Source organism: Convolutriloba macropyga, chromosome 3 (genome assembly GCF_964194025.1).
Source record: "Convolutriloba macropyga chromosome 3, txConMacr16.3, whole genome shotgun sequence".
NCBI classification, from domain to species: Eukaryota; Metazoa; Xenacoelomorpha; order Acoela; family Convolutidae; genus Convolutriloba; species Convolutriloba macropyga.
The window spans coordinates 4,973,786-5,000,655 of NC_134470.1; the positions used below are offsets into that span (position 1 = coordinate 4,973,786).

At 36.0% G+C, this 26,870-nt stretch overlaps 1 protein-coding gene across 1 annotated transcript in view; it reads right to left on the bottom strand.

Moving 5' to 3' along the window:
- LOC142335849 (misshapen-like kinase 1) overlaps positions 1-17,602 on the bottom strand; it is a 124,029-nt gene extending 106,427 nt beyond the window's left edge. The window contains exons 1-11 of the mRNA XM_075384177.1: positions 17,491-17,602; positions 17,356-17,421; positions 17,192-17,248; positions 16,688-16,732; positions 16,293-16,569; positions 14,353-14,483; positions 13,731-13,864; positions 10,722-10,971; positions 10,117-10,313; positions 4,498-4,667; positions 2,511-2,799 (exon numbers count right to left, since the gene is read on the bottom strand). Coding sequence (XP_075240292.1) covers positions 2,511-2,799; positions 4,498-4,667; positions 10,117-10,313; positions 10,722-10,971; positions 13,731-13,864; positions 14,353-14,483; positions 16,293-16,569; positions 16,688-16,732; positions 17,192-17,248; positions 17,356-17,421; positions 17,491-17,550 — 1,676 coding nt within the window. The 5' untranslated portion in view covers positions 17,551-17,602. The remainder of the gene's footprint in view (positions 1-2,510; positions 2,800-4,497; positions 4,668-10,116; positions 10,314-10,721; positions 10,972-13,730; positions 13,865-14,352; positions 14,484-16,292; positions 16,570-16,687; positions 16,733-17,191; positions 17,249-17,355; positions 17,422-17,490) is intronic.
- Positions 17,603-26,870: the final 9,268 nt, after the last annotated feature.

Sequence of the window (26,870 nt, forward strand, 5' to 3'; positions counted from 1 at the left end):
GCCCTCAAATAATTCTAATCTCAAAAAGATCGCGAAAGCAAACGGCAGATAATAATCTTAGAAACTAAGTTAAAATTTTCAAAAAAGAACGCTCAAATATAAGATTCAGAAAACCACTAAAATTAGGATTCTAATCACTGCAATTCAAACAAAAAGCAACACATACTTCTGCCTGGTTGTATATATGCTAGACAATATGATTTCATACTAATTGAAAAACAAAATTAACAATAGAAAAGATATAAGCAACAGAATAAATTTCAAAGGCAAAAAATCGTTTAAAAACAAAACCAAGGCCGGAAGAAAAATGCAATCAATAGTAATAAAAAAATTTGCACAAAGCTTTCTAGCAAACTTGGTACTGTCTTATGTTGAATCAAATCAATTACAAACCAAAGAAATGAGGGAAAATCTAAGAAAAAGCTGAAATCATTCGATTTTTAACAACTGAAAAAATCAAAATAACGAATATAAATGTAGGCGCCAGTACAAAGCTAGGATGATACAAACTAGAATGTGAAGAATATGGAGGCAAAATGAGGAACACCGTAATAAAAAGATAAATTTTTGAAAGTTAAAAATCAAAAAAAAAAAAATCAAGAAAAACGAATACATTTCATTGTTCAGCATTCGAGACATAGAAAAGACAACTAGTCGTCAGAGACAAAGATCCATCCCCCGAACAGAACAAAAAAGAGAAAGCAGAATTCAAAAATATGAAACATGAAAAATCTTCCAAAAAAATGGTCAAAAAACTTTTAAGAATGCATTTATGAAAACAATTTTTTTTTGCTTTTAAAAAATTTATCGCCAAAAACGATTGAAATTTTATTGAAACGAAATAAAAGTCCCTCATATTGCACACAAATAGTTTCTTGTAATTAAAACCAAAATACTGACAAAAAAACTGACAAAAATTAGAAAACTACAGAAATCGGATTAGCATATGTACAGTTTAATAAAACAAAATTACATCGAGGTAGAAAGAGGCGTTGAGTATATGAAATATCAGAGAGAAGTTGCCATACTAACTGATTTTTGAAAAAAAGACGACTGAAAGATCCAAAAATTAGGAAATTAATAGAAAAAAAGCTAAAACAAAATTAATAAAAAATCAAGAAATATGTGCCAATTTTGAATTTGAAACGCACTTTCAGGCTCTGCAAAACACTGTGGTGTCAACTTCCGAGGTTTACATTTCAATATAGCATCAAATAAAAATTATTTCTACAAAAAAACAAATTAAAAGCAAAAAACTTGGCCCCTTAGACGAAAAAGCGGCTAAAAACGGTTATCTATATGCGCCATTCAGTCAAAAACTACTTTTCAAAGTCAAAAAGTCATTCACTGAACGCAGCGCATGATCAAAAAATTCTCCCGGAAAAAAATAGTTAACGCAGCAATTTCACTCATTTTTTGCTCAAAACAGCGACTGAACGAATAGTATTTCCGGTAAAAAAATCATGAAGAAAACCAATACTCCTCTTAGAGTCATAAAAAACCAAGAGAAGGCCAATAATAGCCCCAGCTATCGCTGTGGGGCTATTAAAAACAGCTCGAGTCATGCCATGTCATTGAATTGACTTTGGGTCTACATGATTGTTTCAAACTATTATTTGCGGTTACATTCGTAAATTTTAACCAAAATTATCAGTGATCACAAAAACTTATCAACTTCGCGTTAGACAGGTTGCTAACTAAAAAAATTGCGCAACTAGGGAGTTTTAGGGTTCTAACACAATATCTCGCTTCTGCAATACACAAACATAAACCAACTACCATCGGATGAATTGCTCTCGAACGATCGACGGGGGCAATTTAGAGGGAGCTTAGAAATTGTTATGGGTGCAAAAAAAGCCCGACCCCAGAGGGGTTCTAACCCCAGACATCCATAACGCCATTCAAACATCTTAACGATTAGGATTCAGCCAAAATAACTCTTTTTGACTCACAGTCGTTTTTATATTAGCAACAAACTTGATTTCAGAAAGATAGCAACTTAGATCACAAAAAATGAAGCACTCAAGCGTGAAAAAGTCACCCATGAAGTCAAAGAACGTTCTAGAACAAAAGCGCAAAAGCGTTTGCATAAAAGACACACTTTTATTATAATTGGCATAACCATGCATTCCAGACTAGCTGGAATCACGCAAAACATGGATTCGAAATTCCAATTCCGCACCTAATTGTAATATCATTAATCAGCTCGACAAAAAATAACCAGATCAATCAACATGCAATGATGGGCCAAACAGACTGAGCAAAATCTTAAAAAATGAGCACGCATGCAACAAGCTTTCAAATAGATCCGTGGCGTCTATTAGCCGACAAATTCAGCGGAAACTGAATCGCTAACAATTATTTCACGACACTCCTTTTCACACCCTTGATCTTCGAGCCATAAAAATTGCCCACTTTGCAAAGTTTTCAGAGCAATATTGTGGGCAAATTATCTCGCCAATGTTATACAAACCATGTAAATTACCCTTTTCCATATGTCTAAATTTCATCTAATCGGAATTGATCTTGTGCATCTTCTAAAAAGCATGCCAGCTGAAAGAGTACCTGTGTTCTGTTGGTTAGGCTGATTAAAAGCCTGTTGCTGTTGTTGGTGTCTGGCAGCTACGGCTTGTTGCTGTAGCTTGGCAGCCAGTTGTTGGCTACTACTGTGGGAATGAGAAGGGGGAGCTTGTTGGTGGGGTGTGGCGTCGTGTAGATTGGAGGAAGACTTTATTGCACTACTCGGTGGGGCTCTGGGGGAGGCGGTCTCGGCAGGTGAGGCATGCTGGCCTCCCGATGCTAAAAAAGAGAAACTTTTTTAGAGTACTTGACAAACTCAAAATCAAGTTTTGCTACCTCAAAACTAAAAATGTCTCACAACCAATCGCCAACTCCCCCACTGGTAGTTCAAGACTCTTCAAAAAATAAAATTTTTACGCTTATAGAAAGGTGTATTAAATATATAAAAATAACAATGTTTCCGATATTCGCGAATTCCACTACAGAACCAAATACTTAGCTTAGTGACAGCTTACAACATATACAACATAACCGACTAAACGTCGGAAGAATTGCTCTCAAACGACTAGTGGGAGCTCTAATCAATAGTAGCCTGCTTCAGTCGGGGGGAGGAGGGGGAGGGAGCAGGTTGGTAAGGTTAACATATACCACTATTAAGATATTTAAAGTGAAAAATGGCTCCAGTTTCGGCAAACTTTTCATTTGACTTTGTATTAATTGCAGCCATTGAGTTCAGCTGCTTGAAATTATGATTAAGAGAGAATTTTAGATCATGAGAAACGAAAAAAGTCAAGGGCGTAAAAGTCACTCGAAAAGTCAAAACGGTCAAGCAAAAATGTTGCATAAAAAAGAAACACACGTTTACAATAATTGCTTCTCTACGAGAGCAATTATAAAGTAATTGTAATGGCCTCCGTCCCCTGGACGTGTTTATCACCCAGGGTTTGAAAAAGGTTAAGAGTCGGATGCGGTATTCTTTCACCAGTATTTTAGAATATAGCCGACAGACTGCCGGAATAGCTGCGAAGTACACTTCCGTGCCGTAAAATACACATAGAAACAGATAAAGCAATGAGTTGGAAAACGTTACCGCGGTCACCTTAGAAACTTTATTTCAAAGTGGGCGTGTATCAATGAGAACCTTTTTGGATGGAGAAAGTTTTGACAACGGAGAGGTTCGAACCCATGTCCGGCATAAAATTCAGTAGCATTAAGCACTCGGCTATTCGGCCTTGCCACCGTTTATCTCACAATCGATTTTAGACAAGGAGGCTGGACTTATGCGATCAGAAATTCTCAAAAAGGTCTCCTCACCTTGGATACTGCCACCAATTCTATATACTAGACATATCAAACAAAGCTACATTTAAAGCCCAAAATTCGAAAACAGAAGTCAGCAAAAAGCCTCAGTACTTCAGCTAAAAAAACAGCCGTTAGAATACCGGAAAAAACTCGAGGAGTCGTGCAATACAATTTGTAAGTCGGAATGTCAAAAAAGCAGGTGTTCTTTTTAAAGCAGAAAAATCAAAGCGGAGAGACTGTTATGGGAAGAGGACTTCTCAAAATTAAATTTTCGCCTTGAACATAACCAGTATTGCCTAATAACTATGTATTAGTAACTAAGCGACTGTTAAAGTCAATTGTTCGAAAACAGAAGTCAACGTTCTAAAACAGAAGTCAATGTTCGAAAACGGATGTCAATGTTCGAAAACAAAAGTCAAAAGTACAAGTCATGAACAAACTTGCTTCAGGTTAAAAAAAAACCTGTATATCCCAATACTCCTCTTCGGGTCCTAAAAACCGGTAGAATCCCAATACTGCTCTTCGGGTCGTAAAAACCACAAACACCGCAATATAGTTCCGCTCAGCTTACAGCTCCGCAGCTATAATAATATGAGACCTGGCAATTCTATGTATTTGTCTTTGTAATACAGTGTCCGTCTTTATAATAAAAAACTGCAATTTTCACATTCTCACCATTGGCGGGAGCAGATCTATCGATAACAGATACTGGTCTGGCATTGGCATTGTTTCGTGACAATTGTTGTTGTTGCTGCTGCTGTTGTTGCGACTCTAGTCTTTGTTTCTCTTGCAATTGTAGAAATTGCTGTCGTAGTGTCTTGTCGCCCGGCTGACGAAGAACAACACTAAAAAAGAATCAATTGTCATACATGCCGTACAAGTCAGTAGCAAAAGGTTCGTAAGACCCTACAAATATCGTCACAATACATTGCCCATGAAACAAAATAAAATTAACTGCAAGATGAAATAGCCGGCTGAATGGCTGATAGTGTGCTTTAAAAAATCAAAATACCCTTTTTTTCTTGAGTTGAAATGGTATTGGTTCACTTTCATAGGGGACAATTATCTAGATTTTCTCCACTCCTTAGTAGTTTGTAATTCAACTGCACAACCTTCAACGTAGTCATTTTGATCTTTGCTAAAATAAATTTTGTGAATTCATAATTGGCGTTTTAATTGTCTCCTAACACGATCAATCAGGCTTTCAAATCGTGTTCAATTTTATAATTTCACAAACTTGTTGAAACGCAATTTCCCTCAACCAAAGCATTCAAAAGTAAACAGGCATTTTAAACAGTTTTTTTAAAACATAACCGATAGGTTGACAGAAAACAGTTGTGAAATAGACAGCGGAGGCTAATGGTTTTAGAGATCGCAGATACCAAAGACAGGAAGAGAAATGCTAAAAATTGAAACCCCAATTTTCTTAGCTTAGCCCCAGTCTCAGCTTAGCAACAGATAAGACCTGTCATTATTGACAATAGGAGATACAACAATAATATAACAAAAAATAGCAAAACGCAATAATTCGATAAATTTTGAAAAAAATAGTGTCGAAGTCATAGAAAGCATTAGCTTTCAACTGAAACAATTGAATTGAATAAAATAATACCAATGAGCAACCTATGAGACCTGTCCCTTACCAGATTAATCAGACAACAAAAAGTACAACAAATACTAGCAAACTAGCAAACAAAAATATTAAAAATCCATTAAAATTTTTGAGAACAAATAGTGTCAACGTCAAGAAAATCACTAGCCAAGAGCTCGAACCATTAATTAGTTTTGTTTATGCCTCATTAGCAACCAACGAGATCTCTCACTAAGTAATACTAAGTAATACAACAGAATTAATACTAAAGGCCAACAATTAAATATTCACTAATATTTTATGACAAATAGTGTCAAAGTAATAAAAAGCATTAGCTGCTAGTTGACTAATTCAAGCAATTGCAAATAAGCGTAATTGAAACACCTTTTTATCTATGTATCATTATGCAACAGAAAAACATAACCGACTAACATCGGGCAAATTGCTCTCAAAAAACTAGTGAGCAGTTGGCTTCCGTTTTATCCAGCTGTGGCTCAGGGATGCTAGCAGTAAGGGGGAGGGGGGATCAAGCGTTTCGGGGTGGCGGGAGTCAAGCTTTGGGGTGTTGGGAGGGCTGCACTGGAGGGGTTCCAAATGGCCAGGTGGAGGAGGGTGGACATGGGTGAGAAGGGGGGTTAGTGGGGGTGATTGTCAATTTGACTTCACACAGGTGGGGAAAAGCAGAAAAAAAGTGTCTTAAAAGTGTATCTTAAAAATGACAGCGCACCAATACGATCCAAATGCTTTGGATTGTAAAAAGGACAGCTCCTATATTATAGCCATTGAGAGGCTGACGGCAGCTATTAAACCTGAAAAAATGGCGCACTCCATTCCGGCGTAAGGATTGGGGGCATTAAATTCAACAAGCCTTCAAATGATGTTATTATAGACCGCTAAAACTTAAGCGGAGAAATGAAACCAATTTTGGTGCATTTTTTATTTAGTAGCAAAACTACTACACCACTTGAGTAGTAAACTACCTCAATTGCGAATGAGAGCTAAAATGAATTTAGATCACTAAAACTGAAAAAGTCAAGAACATAGAAGTCTCTCGAGAAGTCAAAACGGTCAAACAATAAATTTTGCAAAAAGGAAACGACTACAATAATTGACATAAATGCATTGTGAAATGAGTGCGCAAACAAGTATGACTTTATCAAAAAAAATCTAGCAGAGAGGTCAAATCAGAAATCAAAAACGGTCAACGAGAACGTTTGCACTAAAAGGAATGAATAGGATATGGATACAAAGAATGCTAAAAACTTGTTGTGGGAGAATTAATTGCCTCAGTGGTTACTGTTGCGTTTCTTTTCAACACGCCTTCGCCTCGTCTCATTTCAACCCTTCATCGACTTAACTTGTCGGGTATTTATCGTTATAGGCCCCCATTAGGGTATAATCACGGTAATTGGGGGGGCTTACGTTCTTCTCTACGGCAAATGTCTATTGGTCTTTAGTCTACTGCTTACCAGTGGTTTAATTAGTGGATATCGACTACCGGTTTCGTTTGAATCCAATAAAAAGTGAATACCTCCAAAAAATTAATCTAATCTGCACTTGTAAATCTGAATCAGCAGTTTAAAACGCGCAAGGCAAACTTTTAAATGACGAAACGTCCCTGAAGTCAAAATGCCAGAAATTGCTGAATACATAGCCAAAAGTTCCATGAACTTTCGGTATCTTCAAACTTGAAAGTTGCGTGTTTTAAGCAATGTTACGCGACTCTACAGAAGTCACTACGAAATACAGGTAAAACATCTCGAACAGATAAGCACTTCCCGATAAACGGCACAAGTTCTCAGTGATTTCAAGCAGAGTGACATAACCTCTACAACATAGCTGGCAGATTGCCAGAAAATAGCTGCAATAGATTCCTAGATCGGCAGTCTAAAAAAACAGTAAAAAAGACAGACCAAAAAAATTCGTCTTTTCATTGAAGGCTGATCTGTTATATTTTGATTTAAAATCTGTATAAAATATTGCTGACTCTATTAGCTGATCTCAAATAACCTTCATTTAGAGTGACACACACCCATTTGACCTTATCTCTTTGAATTAAAGTAAATAAAAGTCAATTTCAAAGTAGGGAAGTCATTTTTGAGAGTGAGGTAAGTCAAGTGTGACCAAAAATTTAATCACGCGCATGAACAAAAAACTCGCTCCACTAAGAGCGAAAAATGACGTCACACATGCAATTCAGTTGAAATTGCATGAACGAATGAACAAAAATTGGCTGTGACGTCATATGGTCGTAACAAAAATCATGACGACGAAATAAAAAAACATAGCAGGACAAGTCCTGACGCACAATTCAAAGAACTTTCATTGACTAAACAGAAAACTAGACCTAGAACGGACTATGAATGGATTGGAAAAACCATTTAGAAAAAAAAATCCGATCCAAAAAAATTGAAAAAAAAAACTAAAAATCAAAGTGAAATTGCCGCATGTGAACAAAAAACAACTAGCGAGAAAGTAAATTTTTGTTCAAACACCGTTTTCTCACTCTACTTTAAATTTAGAGCGAAAAAATTTCACGCCGCAAAACCACTCGCTTTTTCGCTCGACTTCCTGTTTCGGCGTGACCAAAATCATGAAAATGTGTGAACAGATCTTAAAACATACCCGGCAGATTGCCGGAAAATAGCCGCCGTTGATTCCAATAAGCATAGAAAGAATAGTAGATATTGAAAAAAAAGATTTTTGTACAAAAACATTTTTAAGTCCGATTTATTTTGACGGCATTTCGTAGTTGAACATAACGTACTTCTGTTTCTTAGAGAGAGGCTACAGGGGCTACTATCAATACCAATAAGCATTAGAGATGGTAACTAAGACTTAGAGGAACGACGTTCAAATAACGGGCATCTAAAATTGGGCTTTATGGGTTTATCCCGTTTCTAATTCTGACTTCAATTTTTTACACTGACTCTGTTCATTTTGAATTGCTTTACTGAGCAAATGATGCTCAAAATCACTTTTAGCAGAATGAGAGAAAAGAGAAACTAGCCTAGAGAAGTCAAAAAGATATCACGCAAAATGTTGAAAAAGCGGCAAAATGAGGTAAAGCGAAACATTTTTTTATTCGACGAAGTAAAAAAAAACATAGCAGGACAAGTCCTGACGTACAATTCAAAGAATTTTCTTTGACTAAACAGAAAACTAGACCTAGAACGGACTAAGAATGCATTGGAAAAATCATTTAGAAAAAATCCTATCCAAAAAATCGAAAAAACAGTAAAAATCAAAGTGAAATTGCCGCATGTGAACAAAAAAATCACTGCCGATAAAGCGAATTTTTGTTCAAACACCATATTCTCACTCTACTTTAAAATTAGAGCGAAAAAATTTCACGCGGCAAAACCACTCGCTTTTTCGCTCCATTTCCTGTTTCGGCGTGACCAAAATCACTACTCCAATTTGACTTCAAAAATCATGAAAATGTGTGAACAGATCTTAAAAAAAAAGACAGCGCCCCAATACAATTCAAATTCTTTGAATTGTAATAGGAGCCCTATAATAGCCGGCTGAGAAGATGAGGGCAGCTATTTAAAAAAATACAGCGCCCCAATACAATTCAAATTCTTTGAATTGTAAAAACATAGCCGGCAGATTGCCGGAATAGCTGCGAAATAGACTTGCGTGCCGTAAAATACAGATGGAAAAAGATACAGAAGTGAGTTGATAATAGTTATCGCCGCAGCCTATAAAACTTACAAGTATATTTCAAAGGAGGTTGTTTTTGGGTGCAAAAAACTTTTCCCTGTCGCGTCTCGAACCGTCGATCTCCGGATTAACAGCCAGTCGCCTTAACCACTCGGCTGTCGGACCATACAATCTGTTTTCTTACAATCAACTTTGTTTTAGGAACAGATTCTGTTTCTGAATAAGCGCAATTTAGGTCACGCAGAAAGCGTGAAATCAAGCGCGAAAAAGCCATTTAAGCAGTGACGAGACAGAATGTTCTAGAACAAATGTAAAACGAAAATGAAGCGTCAGACGACGAAACAAAAAAACATAGCAGGACAAGTCCTGACGTACAATTCAAAGAATTTTCATTGACTAAACAGAAAAACTAGACTTAGAATGGACTATGAATGAATTGAAAAAACCATTTTAAAAAAAATCAGATAAAAAAGTAAGAAAAAAACACAAAATCAATGTCAAAATGCCGCATGTGAACAAAAAAAACCACTAGCGAGAAATTAAAATTTAATTCAAATAAAAAAATTAGGCCTAGAATGAGCTGTGAATGGATTGGGAAAAACCATTTAGAAAAAATCCGATCCGATAAATCGAAAAAACAGTAAAAATCAGAGAGAAATTGCCGCATGTGAACAAAAAACCACTACCGAGAAACCGAATTTTTGTTCAAACACCGTTTTCTCACTCTACTTTAAAATTAGAGCGAAAAAAAATCACGCCGCAAAACCACTCGCTTTTTCGCTCCATTTCCTGTTTCGGCGTGACCAAAATCACCACTCCAATTTGACTTCAAAAATCATGAAAATGTGTGAACAGATCTTAAAAAAAAAAAGACAGCGCCCCAATACAATTCAAATTCTTTGAATTGTAAAAACCAAGAGCACCGCAATATAGCTACGCTCAGCTTACAGCTTCGCAGCTATAAAAAAACCAAGAGAAGGCCAATAATAGCCCCAGCTATCGCTGTGCGGCTATTAATAAGAAGAGGCTGTAGTTACCTGGGCTGGCCTATGTTGTCTTCGTGTCTGTTCTCATCCTCATCTTCGCTATCCGAATGATCACTCTCAGCAGCCGCGGCTTCTATAAATCTTCCCTGATTAGGCGGGACCTGCTGCTGCTGTTGATTTGGAGGTACCTGAACATCGCCTTGTGGTCTATTTTGAGGGCCGTTGTTTGAGGGGTGACCCTGATTGCCCTGTGAAGGTAAAGATGAAAATACAACAAGACGGCTTGTATGAGGTTGTGCGTAGCATAGAACGCTAATATATGTCTAAAGTTTCTTAACTTGACTTTTCTTTGATTTCAGAGTAAAAGCTCATTTACTTATCAGTTTTACGAAGTCCAAATAGATGCCAAAAAGAAATTAGTCATGCTATTTTATGAATGAGCATTTAGTGGGCTTTACCCTAATTTCCTATTAGTATTGATTTAAGCTCCCATTTTATTTGAGACCGTTAATTTGATTCTGGAAGCAGAAAACGTTGGTGACAAGAAATAGACATAGGTGATCATACTTGACTCCCCTGAAAGAGTTCTACCCTCTATCATAGTTCGCCCTAGAGACCCTTATTTGTAAAGTAAACCCACTTTCAGTCTTCTTTACCTGCTGGGGAGGGGGCTGATTACTTCCACCGTTGCTAGGCGCACCCACAGATCTGTTCGAGGCAATAGCTGCCCTCTGGTCGTCTTTCCTTCTCCGTGCTTTGTCTATGACTTCACGAAGTTGTACTTTTACTATTTTATCTGGGATGGTTGAGTTTACGAAAGAGTGGGTTAGCATCTGTTCAGCATTTGGTCGGTCTTTGTAGCTTTTAATCAAACATTTCTCAGTGAAGTCAAGAAACTTTCGGCTCCTGAAACAAAAATTCAGTTTACAATTAAAGGTCAAAAGTTATCAATATAGATTAAAAAGCTAATTCACTATTGATCCGGGTACGTTTTCCTATTATGAGCAATTAACACGTTAATTTTTAAGTCTTTCCAAAACTTCCCTCTTTAAAACTTCGTGCCATTAATTTCAGTCTTGCCTCGTCAGCCTGCGAACAATTGCACAATCCAACAAAGAACGCTAAGCTCTCCAAAAAATGTTATAAAGTGATTCAATCATTTCATCTTCGAGAAGAAAGCATTTTTAGTCTGTGCAGGCGTTTTTTTTTATTAAAAAAAAACTAGTTTCTAAAGCTGAGTAAAACAATCAAACAATTTATCTGGAAGAAAAACCGATCAATGCAATACAAACTCAACTTTTCAACTTATCCACGCAAAGACAAAAAACTTGATCATTATACCGCAGATCTTGATAATAGAAAATCACCTCATTAATCGACAGCTGAATCGTCGTAAAAACGGTAGTAGAAAACGTTCAAATCTTGTTACATTTATTTAGAGCGACAGCTTAAACATGGGATAGAAACTTTGAGCAAAAAGATGGAACAAGCAAAACAGCCTAAGTTAAAGTACTCTGCAATAGCCTTGAGAAAAATTTTGCTGAAAACATTAATGAGTTTATCGGCAAGTGGTGACAAATTTTGACCAATCTATACCAACACTATGATCTCAAATTTTTGGATCACAGAATGTAATATTCAAACACCCTTGAAATCTCCAGCAAACATAGCCGGCAGATTGCCTGAAAATAGCCATCGCTGAACCCACTGACCGATGTTGAGATCGAAACACTAAGAGAGAAATTGGCATCGATAACTAACTCTTAGGCATCTATAAGCACCATTTCAAGTCTTACACTTCGAACTTACTGAAATGGTGCAGTAAGTTATCGATGCCTGAGAGTATACTGCTAATTGGTATATTAATGTTACGCTTGTTTTCCTCCAACTAAGAGGCCGAGTGCAGCGGGTAACCTTAGTGCGGGGGTTTTATTGGTTTTTGTTTTTTTTTGCTTGCTTTTTTTTATTTCAGATTTGAAATTGAACGTATTCGCGTAATATTACTGAGTGAATTCAAAATTCATTTCTTTAAAACAGTGAGTGGTAAATCGGAAGTTAAACGTGAAATCCGAGACTTAGGAGAAACAAAAAATGGGATCAAAGGGTAAAAGGAATTTAAAAGGAGAGCGAAGTTATAACCCTTCAGAGGCTGACAGCGGCTATTAATTAGCACCTTTACCGTAGAAAACGTTGGATTTCTTAGAGCTTTGGTTAGTTCAGCGCAGTAGCAACTAAAAGTAGATGGCTCTTTCGTTTGTCAAAGAACAAGCTCCGTAAACGATTGGAAAAAAAAATTGCGATAGCCAGTTTCATGGGCTTTTCTTGTACGATTACAGTAAATGCTTTTTCTATCCTGAAAATGTACATTTAAACTCCTCCTAACTAACGAAAAAAAACTCTCTACCCTGCCAAACTTACTGAAGTTGACCGGCTTTCTATTTTCTCTAACTCTGTTAAAAGCCCAGAGACTAAATTAGGAAGTCACAAATATAAAGAACATGCTCCAACAAACCCAATAACTTCGGACAGTGCCCAAGGACGGTTTCGAGCCCCGAACCTCCGGTGTAAAATACTGAAGCATTAACCCTCGGCTAATGTTCTATTGTCCTAGCTGATCTTCCTCGCTTCTATTTTAGCAACAGACTATTTCTGAATAAGAGCAAATTAGGTCAAGCAAAAATCAAGAAGTCAGGCATGAAACACTCGAGCGAGACACTTGAGAATTGAAATCGAAGGAAAATTCTAATACACATTCAGATATACAAAATTAGAGCAAAAAATGCTCGACCATTGTTATAAATTTTGTTCTAAATGAGATTGATCTTCCGAAAAAATACTCTGGAAACCGCACTTTCAATTTTTATTTCCTTTCAAGGTGGCTATAATATCGTTATAATTGAACCCATTAAAATCATTTGCCCAAATTGTTTATGTAGAAATTACTTCAGTACCGAGTACAATTCAATTATGAATAATCGAAGACGTTTTAATATAAATTTTTTTTAAAAAAAAAGAATATTCTTTTACAAATTTGAATAGAACAATTTTCGAGCTTCCATACCAAATTCAACTCTAAGCATAAATCTAAGTCGTAGTAAGAAAAAGAAAAACAAAACCAATTAACACAGAAAGAATTGCTACCCAACAGCTACTGGGACACTAATCTATTGCAGCCTACTTCAGGGCGAAATAACTAAATTCACTACGGGGGGCTTCAAATGACGTCATTAGAAGTTTCGTGTACCACTACAACCACGCGTTAAATTACACAAATTTCGGCACACTTTTCATTAAACTTTTAGTAGTGAACTGCAGCCTTGTTAACTTCAACCGCTAAAATTTTGAATGAGAGAGTGAAAGCGAGAGATAGAACGCGCAAAACGAAAAGGAGGTAAAAGTAACACGAAAAGTCGAAACGGTCCAGCGAAAATTTTTCATAAGAATACACGTTTACAATAATTGCTTCAAACTTCGTTAGATAGCAATTAAAAATTGCATTAGGCGAGAAATTAAAATTTCGCATTGTCTGTAGCAAAAATTTGCGAAAGTTTGTAATTTTTAGAGAATAGGAAAATGATTGGAGTGGAACGAAAATGTTCGCAGCCTTTACAGTTTAGAGGTCAGACAGTTTACAATTTCTGCTCATAGTTTCCAACGTCACCTACCATCTTCTGGATTTGAGCTTTGGAGGCTGTGAGCGGGGAATGAGGAAGAGGGCACGCATCGGATGCAACTCACACAGAGGAGGCTGTCCCTCTGCCATCTCAATAGCTGTAATTCCCAATGACCAAATATCACTCTGAAACAAAAAAAATATCAAAATTTCACTAATGCTTATGTGAATAAAATCCTGTTCAGGAGGAAGTAAATAAACCAAGTATCTACACTTCAAATGAGCTCTTCAACACAGACCAGCAAATGACAAAATTTTCAGGTTAATCAATTGGAACTCTGTTAAATGGTCATTGGTTGTTCACCTAAGAAACTTCGGCTCAGTCACTCACTCACAATTTTGTTATCATGTCCATGTGAACAAAAGAATGCGTGTTTTTGAACAAGTAATGGTCTGCACAGACTGATAAAAATTAGGACTAGACATTGCATTTATTTGCTATTATCAAGTTTACATCATTATATTGCCAGCGCGAAGGAAACTGCTTCCAATTAATTTTTTTCATTCACGCAGATTTTTCTGTTTTTTTTCTCTGTTTTATTTGAGTTTTTTCTGCTTATTTGTTTGTTTTGCTGATCTCGACATGAATGATTATATACATAGATACAACTCACTCTGTAGTCGTAAGTTTGTTCGCTGTTTTCATCACATGCAATCACTTCGGGGGACATCCAGTAAGGAGTCCCAATGAAGGTGTTCCGCTTCGCAAGTGTCTTATTCAGCTGAGCACTCACACCAAAGTCAACTAAACAATCATCATCTTATGAACTTACTTTATTTGTGTACAACATAAAAAAGAAGCATAGTAATTTATATTTAAGTCTTCTGTCCATTAACAATTCCCATTCAAGGATCGGAAACAAAAGGGATTTTTTCCGAAAATTTACCGGAAACATACACTACCGGCAAAATACAGAAAATGACTTGCGCAGGTTTTACTTTAGAGCCATAAACGTCCAAGCTAAGGGTCGCCAGTGTCACTTAAGTTTGGGGGGTGTGCGTTTAAAATTGTGGGCAAAAAGGTCCTGGCCTTGCAAATGCTTCCTCGGCGAAGCGTACAAATAGAGACTATTAAGAATTTGAGAGAACACCCTCGGGTTTCACAGCAGCCCTTTTCGTTTTTGAGGACGTCAATTCAAATCTGAGGCAAAGTAAGATCAATAAAAAATTAATGGATGATTTTTTTCAGCAGCCTTAATCATTTGTACATTTAGACTGGTTGAACTCGGGTGCTCAGTATGAAAATACTACAGTAATTTAGTATGATGACAATACTCATGTTACTTCTAGCAACTCTATTACACAAGTGAAGCAAATTGAGTCAAACATTGAAAACACACTTGATTATTTCTGCAGCAATTAATAAAGATTGGGAATGAAGATTTTTACCGAAAAAAGTTAATGTTGACGTTTAAAGGCTAGACGCTAATTTGACATTTGACCAGCTAAAATTGTTTAAAAGATGGTGTGCGATAGAGGCCACACAAAGAATTCGAGACAAGTTACCTACCAAGTCTCTAATTCTATTTCTGATTAAATTGGTTTTTTAGCTGTACTGCGTGGTCGTAAAGTTGCCCCGATTGAATTAAAACAACCAACTAAAGTCGGGCGAATTGCTCTAACAAGTGCCGAGCGGTTTGCTTCGTCTGTTACAGGCTACTGTTTAGGGAGGCTAGCTTCAGCTTAAAAAAGGGGGCGTGGCATGGGGAGGGGTTTTCTATCGTGTTTGGTTACGGGTGGAACCATGTGCAGGGGTGTTAAGTGGGCGGGGATTCAAACTAGCCTTCGCATTATGAACTGATGTCTCAGAAACAGTTTGCGTTAATCGCATAATTAGTCTAGGAAGCCGAAAGGCTCAAGAGAACTTAATTCCCTCCGGGTGTTACCTGTTTTATCCCATTTTTAGGACGAAAAGTCAAAAGGGTCGGACAACAAATTGGTCAAGTGAAAAATCGAATAAAAAAGACCGTCGGACAAATAATTGCTACGAACTTCGTTCGAGAGCAATTAATAAACAATTATGACCCAAGGATTGTTTCAGGGAAAATAGATACGAATCAAATGGTTATTACAGAGTAAGACACAATTTTCCTGACGCAAAGTTGTTACTGCCTTGCAGCGCACATTTTTTAATTTGGACATTTTTTAATTTGTAAAAAAGGAAATTTTTTAATTTGTATAAAGGAACGAAAGCAATTTTGAACGAAAGCACTAAATCTCATGCTAAAATTATACGTCACGAGTATGCTAAAATCACTTACGAAAGTAAAAAAAAAACTGCGCCAAACAAAAAGAACCCAACTAACCGCAACAAATTTAGCTTATTTCGAGTCGTTAGAAAACTTAAAATGGCGTCATAAGGTCAAGTCACACCGTAAACGCTGAGCTGTGTTGATTTAGACAGCTATGGCCAAGATTAAAATCAAAATGTCGGACCTCCGCTCTTTTAAAACGGTGATCACGCACCCTGATACCAAAGCTTTGCGCATTTTTGCAGCACCTACAAACTATGCAATTCCTTGATATTTTTGCTTTCGCCAAATAAGGAGCGTACCTAATTTTACATCTCCGTCATCTGTCAAAAGTACATTTTGTCCTTTAATGTCTCTGTGGATAACAAGGTTTTTATGCAAGTGATTCAATCCACGAAGTATTTCTCTGCATATGTACGAAATCCACTCTTCTCTAAACTGTTTCCCTCGCCACGCCTTTACTAGATCTGTGACTGAGCCAGCGCCACAATATTCCATTACCAGCCATAACGACTTGGGTTCCACTGATTTGTTGACAAATGCTCCGAAAAATCTGGCAATATTTCGCTGATTTGAGTGCTGAAAGAAACGAAAAACTTCAGTACGAAACTATTGAAGATATTAACAAAAGCATAATATTCGTAATAATAACAACTTATTGCAATTAATGCAATTAACAACTTAACAAATAACCTACCGTTTTCAAGACATTTACTTCTAGCTTTATTTCTTCCTCCTCTTCCTGAAATATAATTGGAGTTAAATTATACTGGAGTAAAAAATTTAAATTGTTAGGCATAGAACATTTGACAGTACCCATAAAAAATTCCTTTATAATTTTCCGGGTAATTTTTCTTTCACCATTATAACCCCCTTATTTACTTATCATGATTGGGGGTATAGTTTAACTGGCCACTAAGCTGGGGGGGGGGGTATAATTTTTTTGAAGAGGTTATTAAAACAAATCCCCTCCTCTAAAAAGGTTAGTCGGTCCACTCGGGGGCAGCAAGTCAACTCCTCCTATGTATATTTATGAAGCCTGACAGTAGTCAAAAATTAAAGCACCAGAAGCGAAAGATAGAGAAAGTAACATGCATCAGAATTATAATAAAAATAGATATGATAAATGGCAATCAACTTGTGAAAGACCCAATTTTTCTCAAGAAAGACGAGGGCATAGCTTTTGTTTAAATTTCATTACCTCCACTATTGTCATAATTTTGATCGCCGCCAACGATCCCGTCTTGATATGTCTTCCCTGAAATGGAAATTAGATTGCTCAGGTGAACCAAGCACAATACTTCTAGCATGAACTGCACGAAGTAGGACCCCCATACAGTAGAAAAAATCGGGCAATTCATTTACCTTCCAGACATTTCCATAAGTCCCGGTGCCAACAATCTCAATGAGCTCAAAAACGCCATCTGGTCCCTACAGAAAACAAGAAAGCTATTCAATGATGAAGAGCTATACATTCAAATTCTTCAACATTTAACTAACGGGAAGCGCGTTCAGCTCAATGTCACCGGATCTCAGATCATTTCTCACTGCCCTAGACATGCCGGTATGACACAACTAAACGCATCTCAACCTGGAATTACGGGAACGATTGTGTGAACGTCAAACAGCAAAAAATACTTTATTGAAAAAAAGCTTGTCCGTTTACAGTAAGGTACCACGCAGAAAAGCGCCAAAACCATCAACTGTTGCAAAACAGCATTAAAACGCCTGTTCACAACACTGCGTGAATTTTTACTGGTCCGGGCTTAGCATAAGTCTTCATCTGCAAAGCATCTGGCAAAAAATCTAACGATCAATGCAAGGCGCTTTCAATTGTTGCTATCTTGTTAAAGGTAAAGTTCAATATCATTTGCGGTCCACGTTCAGAGTTCAGTCGATACGTTATAATGCAGCTAGGAAACGCTCAATAGATTTGTTACGTGCCTTGCTTATATGGATATGGAGTTGACGTAAAAAGAGGCAATGTGTTCTCTGTCTATTTTACCTAACTATACAGATAAATAGCTTCAGGTTAAGCCAGGCTTTCTGGTCGACAGGCGTTGCCTCTGGGACCAGCCAATCCAACTCACAAATGATTGTGTGGAGGTCAGACCAGTGCCTGTCTAGTCTTCCTAAGATGTTTAGACTGGGGCTGGACGTAACGTCTTCTTGTTACTTAGTTTGGCAGATAGTTCGTATTAAGCCGCTCGCACAGTGAAGTGGTTCCTCAGCTTTCGATTTCACCTTCATCTGGTTTCCTCTAGGAATTCTGGCGTTAGGCTCAAACAATCTGTCACTTGCATTGCTATCGAAAAACTTGTTTGTTAGCTTGTACATTTCTATCATGGTGCCTCGTTTCCATCTGTAAGCAAGGGTTGGAAGATCCATTACTCTCAGTCTCGATGCAAAGTCCAATTCTCTCAATTGGCTAATTTCGTGACTCTCCTTTGGACATATTTGATCATGTTGACATGTTTTCTCATGTGCGGGTACCAAACTTGAATGTGATATTCAAGATAGGGTCGAATGACCGATTTCTAAATGCTGTTGAAAATCTCAACTGTGATGTTGCAGCTTTTTTACGTCAAGGCAATGATTCGATGGATTGTTTTAAACTTGGTGACGACATGCTTGTCAAAGTCTAGTTGGTCTATCCAGACCTCTAGATCCTTTTCCACGTTGGCTATTTTGAAATTCACAACATTTAAAGCGTACTCGATTGTTGTTAGAACTTTGGCGCTGGTGATTGGCAAATAGACGAACTTCTCTTCGTAAAATTGGCGTGATTCGTAAGATTGGCGTGATCAGCGAAGAGTAGAATGTTTGATTCGAAATTCTCTCCAAGTGTAGTTGTATGCAAGATGAACAATATCGGTCATAGAACGAACCCTTTCGTGATACCACTTAAAACGGCACCCCAAGGGAACTCCTTCCGTTGACAACAATTCCCTGTTTCCTTCCCGTAGGGAAATTCTGTATTCAGGCTATATTATCCGAGCACTTTATGCTGATACGGTTTTTGGTTGTTTTCTAAGGCACTTTAATTCTCGGGTATGAGCTACAAAAAATGTTTAAAGTCAAAGACTTTATTTAATTTAAGAATTAGAATTGTTGAACAAAAGTAGAGCAAGAGTTATGAGTTAAAGAGTAAATTTACAGAGTTAAAAGTTTGAAGAGTAAATTGATGAGTACTTTTGTTAAAGAGAAAAAAGAAGTTTTTTGCTGGGAGAAAGGCAGCCAATTTAATGAGTTGATGTGTTAACCAAGGTGGTTGGTTGTGTTCATATCAATGGTTAATTTATCTTGGTATTGTTTTTTACCATTTTCTTTAATTGGTTCGGGTTTTTCTCATGAATATTTTTCCCGCATGGGTCCCCATTGGTTAACATAGCAGATAAAAAGGTTTACTTGCTTGACGAATTCCGTCAGGAACAAACAATACTTGACCTAACGGGTCGAGGCCTAGATCCGTAATGTTTCGCATCATAAATTGTGAAGCTTTTGTTTTTTCTTTAGAAAAGCGGTTTACTATTGATTTCATCTGTTTCTAATACTGAATTTTATTTGTTAAAAATTTGAATGATGTCTGCAATTAGTGATTTAAAAGCATTTCATACTTTCAGTTCTTAAGGTTACGACAATGCCTCCCTCTAAAAGAAAATAAGTGTGCCACTCACTCAGAAACTTCTTTATGGGTCCTTATTTGAGTTCAAATACTCTTCTGCTTTCTCTATTCGATATTTATCATAAAAACATACGCCTGCAAAATAATCGTTAAGAGATCCTCCCGGCCACCCTTGTCCGGATGACTCAGCAAATTCAACGTTTAGTAGAGTTTCCGAATTGTGGTTTTTGTTGCCCCATGCGGCAGGAACAGCAGCTCGTATAGATTGGATGATCGACTAAAAAATTTGTGCATTTATAGCCTCCAGTTTACTCTGGATGACTTTTTTGACTTCTGCTTCGTTCTTGCTTTTGACCTCTGCTCCGTTTGCCTTCCTCAAAAATTTCTGATATTCACCTCAGATTTCTCCAGCGCCCAGGCTAACACTCCCGCTCATCGAATAGAACGACACATTCCATTGTTTTGGTTTCTGCCTCGCTTTTAAAATCCTCTAAATCTCTATTCAACATTTCAATCCGACTCCTTCAGGACTCTTGCTGATTCCAAGCGTTTACTAGTAATGTTTTTGTCTCTAGAAGTTCCTTATGTAACGTTTGACCTTTTGGCTTTAATTGCCGAAGCTCCTCTTCGAGCCGAGCACCAGTAGTTCCCAGCATTTTGCTGTTGTTTATCTTTTCCTGTTGCTCCTCAGTTTTGCCTCGCAACTCATTCAGTTCCATCCTACTGATTGGAGCTCTGTCCACAATATTGGATGGTTGAAATTGCGTTAAGGATACTACACATCTTTTATTGGACGTCACTCCAACAATCCTATAAACCTGATGCCTGACGATTGACTTCACTTCGTGGATCTTGGTTAAGTAATAACACTAACCGCTCACTTTTGTTTCTGCCAATCCTACGTATTACAAAATACAATTAATCTAGTGTATCGGTTTCAATTTCTGCTATTTCGGGAATAGATTTATTTGTTTATATTATCTTTCAACAATTGATGATTTATTTTGAACCTGACGACGAACGTAAAAATCGAAGTCATTTGTTTCAAATAAGAGAATTTATAATAATTTGAAAAATTAGTTTCTTCTACATTTGATAAAGAAGTCTGAATTTGTTTTCCTGAGGCGGGTATTTGGTATGTTCAACTTTAAAAGAACTTTTAAAAATTTTAATGCTTTTGTTGCCTCTAAGAATTGAATTGAGCAAGGGGATTTCGTTAATTTCAATAAATAAAGAAAATGGCAAAAGATTTAATTTTCTGAGTCGATCTTCTAAGCGTTCCGGTTTTAATATGCATTTATTATCCATTTTGTTGAGTTCCACTAATTTTTTTTGTATTATTGTTATTTTGGTACTATTGTAGTGAGACACAGCGGAAAAGTAAGGTGTTATTGGAATCATGTAGCCGGTAAAATCATTCAGTTTAAATTTAACCTCAGAGAGTTTTGATAAACTACGTTTAAAAGAAAATAAAAGAGCCAATGATCCTTCTTGCTATTTGGTCACTTTTTATGCTCCAAGACAGATTAGAGTTTTTTAAACTTAGGGCCTTTTGAGAAACTGCTGATTAGACCGCACGGGATTACCAATGTATTCCGATTTCAGTTGCTCCTTGAGGTTTGCTTTTTCCTTCGTTTAGTCTCTTGCAAAATACAGTGCAAGACAACGCAATGTAATAAAAGATCTTTCTCAATTTGTTATGATCTTCAGAAAAGTCTTTGCTGTTTTCCGCATAGCCTAAACACAGTTGTTCAACGGCGGCTTCCGTAAATCGTTTTTCTAAATTATAAAAATTCTCAAAATAAATTTTTGTTGCTTACATTTTCTTAGACTTCTCTGCATTGACCTTGAAATTAAATTGTCTTTGGCTCAGAAACAATTCATTTCAGTTGTTTACCTTGCCCTCGAAAGCTAAGCTTTTTTTTGTCGGAGTAATTTGAGGGGCACAAAATCAAAAGCGTTTTCAAAGTCAAGGTAGAGTACATATAGGTTAAAAATAGCATTTTGGTCTTGAAGCTTGTTTATTCAATGGAGATAGACTAATAAAGGCGTATGACATATCTATTAAACAAAACTTGAAATCCGATTGATATAGGTGATCTTTAGTTTTTCATAGAAGTTATCAAAAAGAAATTTTTCAAAAACTTTGAACAGGCAGTCTAATGTATACCTATCTCAGTGGTTGATAAGAAAATTTTTCCCTGTTTTCACCGATGGAGATAAAAGCCAAATATACAGACTTATTTGGCTTTTATCTTCATCAATGAAAACAGGACTGTCTTTGCTTATCATTCAGTGAGATATTAATACCAATATTACCAATATTAAAACAAAATTGAAAGACTAAGGACTTGGATTTCTTTAGACAGAATGAGAGATGTTATGGAAGTAGGTTTTCGAGGTTGCCTTGTCCAATCGTTTTGCTTACATCTGAGTCTTTTAATTTTAAAATTTTTGGATACTATTTGACAACTGACTCAATTTGTGTGTTGATATTATTAAGATTGACAAGGATACTTGGATTTGGTTTTTAGTTATTCTGCGTTCATGTTTGACTCTCTACTTCTTCATAAGGTTGTAGGTGTGATGACTTGGTCACGGTAACATAAGGTTTCATGGCATCATCAGTGGTTATAGAGAAATTATAAGTTATGTTGTTTTATATGTTGTTTTTGGGACAAATTTGTCAATTCTTTTTGCAAATCCAATAATACATTGCTGGAAAAGAACGTCCAGATTTTCGTAGCAGTCGGGGAGCAGTAGTTTAGCCACAACTGGGGTATTGCTTCCCAGTCAGTTTTTTAAAAACTATTTTCGGCCGCCTTTTTCTTTGGTTTCACGATTGGTTACTTTCTATTTGAGTCAAATATGCCTCATGATCACTCAAAAAATTGCTATCATTTGCAGATGATATTCAATTTTTTTGTCACAATATGAATGGACCTTTTGTTGTTCGAGTTTGACAGCAACACATCAAATAAATTTTCGTGCTTGAAGAACTGCTCAAAATTGTTTTTTTTTAATTGTTTTTTCATTATTTTTCACTGATCTCAAAACTCGGTATACAATGTCATTAAGAGTTTTTGCGATTGGTGGCAGGAATAATCGGAGGGGCGATTTTAGATAGACGACAAAAATATTGAACTGCCATTAACAATTCTAGAAGAAAAATTCTTAAGTTTGTTGCGATGAGAACAAAATGTCTGACTGATTTTGTAAATAGCTTTTGGCATTCCATCATGACTTGAGTTAGAAGAGTTTGTTTTTCTGTCTTTTTTATTGATCCTAAAATTGCTCAAAAAAAGTTTCTGATTTATCCGTAATTAGCCATGTTTTAGTGAGGCAAAATTATCATATTTGGCTGTCACGGTTGCGCTAGCGAGACAATTTTGCTTTGATATTTCGAGCAAACTTTGGACGTTGATGATTAAAATACTTAAAGTATTGATTTGTCCTTGTTAATTTTTCTTTTAATTTCATTTAATTCAATTGAATATTTATTCATCTCGGTGATATATTGATTTGAGCTTGCATTAAGATGAAAAAACTCACTTTAGGTACAGATACTTTCAAATAGCCATAACCCATTTTTCGAGCCAAAATTATTTGACATTCTTCTCTGCTACCTGTTGATTGTAAATACAAAATTTTGATTAATTTTGCTGCGTTTTTATTACATCGACGTGGTGATTGTTTTAAAAGATTTCATGGCACTGTTGTGAAAAAAGATCTTGTTCAACAAATAACCTTCCTCCAGTGTAATATGTTGGCGCAGAAGTGCTCTTTTTTGCCTTTTCTAAGATCTCGGACATTGCTTTGGCCATCACAATTGGTATTCAGCTTAAATTGATTTTTGAGTCTGTTTTTCAAAAAAAGATAGAGTGATTGCCAAGATGAGTTTTTTCCTCGAAATTTTTTTCTGAAGATCTGTAGAATTTGTAAATGTGCACGAATTGACATTTCTTTCGCATTGATAATTGTCGATCAAAGCATCGCAAGAACCCCAGGCTCTGTGGGATGCAAATGCCAAATAATATACAGTTGTTTTTTATCATATTCAAATAATCGACTGTTGGGTTTGCTAGAAAACTCGTTAACAAAAACTGTCGACCGAAAAATTGCTGAATATTTAGAGAAAAAGAATGCAAAATGTTTTTCATTTCTGCAGAGTAGAAAAATATTTTCTTATTTGAAGTTCTTATTTAAAAAGTTAAATTAATATGCTCTATGTGATATGCAAAAATTTTTGGTGCGTTCAAATGATCCCCAAGTTTAGAGCTCGGCTCATGAAATGACTTTCGAATCAAGCATAATTTTTCAGGCGTCAGATAATTGACTATTTTCGGATCATTTTGGTTTTTTCTTGCTTTGGACGCCCAACAGACCCCAAGAAATATCGGATTAACATTTCAACCTAAAAACAGTCCAACTTTGAAAAGTATTTTAATTTTGTCAAAATCTTTAACAAAAATAATTGTTTTCTTATTATTAGTTAGCTATATTGCAAATTTGTTTCGATGAATGAAATTAATTTATATATATCTCTGATAATCGTCAATTCATCAGCAATATTACTACTATAACTTAGATTTGAGGAAACCAGCTCAGAAACATATCAACCTCCAGGTTTTTTAATGGGTGTTTCATCTTTGAGAACTCCTAAATGCAGAAGCCAAATACATGATATATTATACCAAAATAAACCATTAATTAGTTACTCCAAAGTAGTTACTCAAGGACAAATGCATGAGTTGCGGCTGATTGCGGCTTGAGAAGCATTTTTTGTTTGCTTTTCAATTTTATATGGTTTTGCTGCTGTGGACTCAAATGTATCCACAACTACCGGTAGAATTCTAACAAAAGTGAACTCTCATAAAATAAATATTTCACCTGGTGGTTTTGCTTTGGTCGGCTCTAAATTTTCTGTAAATATATTTCTAAATTCTTCGCAGTCATTTCCGCCAACATTGACTCGAAACTGAGACTTCGCTAGACCGTTATTTCTTTGAGCTTCTTTGGAAGAACTCAATTAAAACATAGGTGAGCAGTATTACTTTCTAAGTCTATTTTGTAATTGTAATGCGGCGTTCTTTCATTTACAAAAGCCATTCCCTCCGTCCCGGAAAATGTTAAGTTTATTCAAAATCAGCTTAATTCCAATTCAATTAGGGCAAAAATGGAAACGAAGACCCAAGTGCCCTTAATTGATTCGATATCTGATAGTTTTTGAAGCAGATTGAGTCCTTGTACTACTGATGTAAATTGCTATTTCACAATTAACAATTTTTCCTAAAGTTTTTTGGTTGCTTGTAATACGTACAGAAATGGTTTTACCTTTCACTCCAATAAATAGTTTTGCTGCGACATTTTCAGTAGCACATATATCACAATATTTATATTTCCGTTATATAGAACTATTTTTCCTGACGTTTTTTTGGTTGCTTGTAATACGTACAGAAATGGTTTTACATTTCACCACAAAAAAAAATTGCTGCGACATTTTCAGTAGCACATATATCACAATATTTATATTTCCGTTATATAGAACTATTTTTCCTGACGTTTTTTTGGTTGCTTGTAATACGTACAGAAATGGTTTTACATTTCACCACAAAAAAAAATTGCTGCGACATTTTCAGTAGCACATATATCACAATATTTATATTTCCGTCATATTCAAAAACTTGATTTATGGTTGCACTTTTCGCTATTATTTTGATTTCAAAGCTTTCGACTTGGCTCCAAGATTGGGTATTTCGGTTCACAAATGGTAATAATTTTTTATTATGGAGTAAAAACACAAAAAAACCAAGAAAATGTTTTTGTTTGACCTCTTGATATGAATAATTTGGTTGAAAGTTAAATTTCTTTGAGACATTTGTTTACAGCTTCAATGGCAGGTTTTTTAATTCAAAAATTGAAAGAGCAGCCTTTTTTTATGTTTAATGAAAGAACTAATGCCTTATTCTCAATTTTTAGTAAATTGCATAGTTTTTCTTGGTTTTCCGCCGGAATATTATCAGTCTATCTTGAATCCTAAATGGTCAAAGTTTTTTTCAACTGCTATTTTGAGCCATATTTGTTTTTTTTCCGATAAACTTTTCAATTAAGTCGAACCCGAAAGCAGGTCTTCCGTTTTTTTTTGCTATAATAATTATGTTCTTCGAGATATATTTCAGATTGGATCCGCCCAGCAAATTGAAAGTTATTAGTACAGCAGAGAATTCGTTGACACAAATTTTTGATCAAAAATGTCTCCATCATTTTGGATCATTTTGTATTATTTCCTGCTTTTGATGCCTAAGCGTCCACAAGAAACTCAAATTTGCATTCCAACCGGCAGTCTAAAAATTTTTTCATTCTGTTAAAAAAATTGAATTCTTGTAATTAGTTTATACATATAAGGACATCGTAATTTCACTAGCAATAATACTACTAGGTCTTAACTTAGAATTGAGGAAACCAGCTCAGACACATGTGATTCTCCAGTTTAATTTTTTAAAAATTTTAATGGGTATTTCGGCTTGTACATCTTCAAAATGAAAAATCCATTACATGATATTTTATCTCAAAATGCGCCATCTAATGTCCATAAAAGAGTTAAAAAATTTTGCCTAAGTTTCGGCTAGATAGGGGTTGTGAGGCATTTTTTGTTTTCTTTTGTTCTTTATTGTTATGCTGCTGTATAAATGGACTCAAAAGTGAGCAACAGAACTGCCGGTAGACTTCTAGGAATTGCGAATTCTCTTCAAAAAAAATCAGCCTACTAAGATTTTTTGGATTTTATTGCAAACGTTGACAACAAACCCCAATTTTGATAGACCCAATGGTGGCTCTCAATTAAAATTCGCCAGAAAACCTTGCAGCTGTTCTGTACAATATATTCTCGCTTAAAGTGCAAATTATTTCATTTTGCTTCTTTAGTAGGTCATCAATTTCAACTTCCGCTTCTCCGCTATAATTTTAATTTATGCTCATTTTGTTTCATCAAAGAACAATGGCGACATCCACAATTCGTTTTAGAAAGGTGTTTAAAAATTCATAGTTTTTATGCGTCGTTTTTGCTTGAGTCTGAAACAGTACGAAGTCTGTTTGGAAGATTCAAAAAAGGACGAAGATAGACAACCACTTTGTTTCTACCTTGGTCCTTTTCTGATGAACTGTTCAATATTGAGCCAGAAAAAGTGTTTTGATTCTCTTGATTTTGTTGAAAAGTTATTTACATTTTTCGAGAAACATTTTACATTGTTATAGC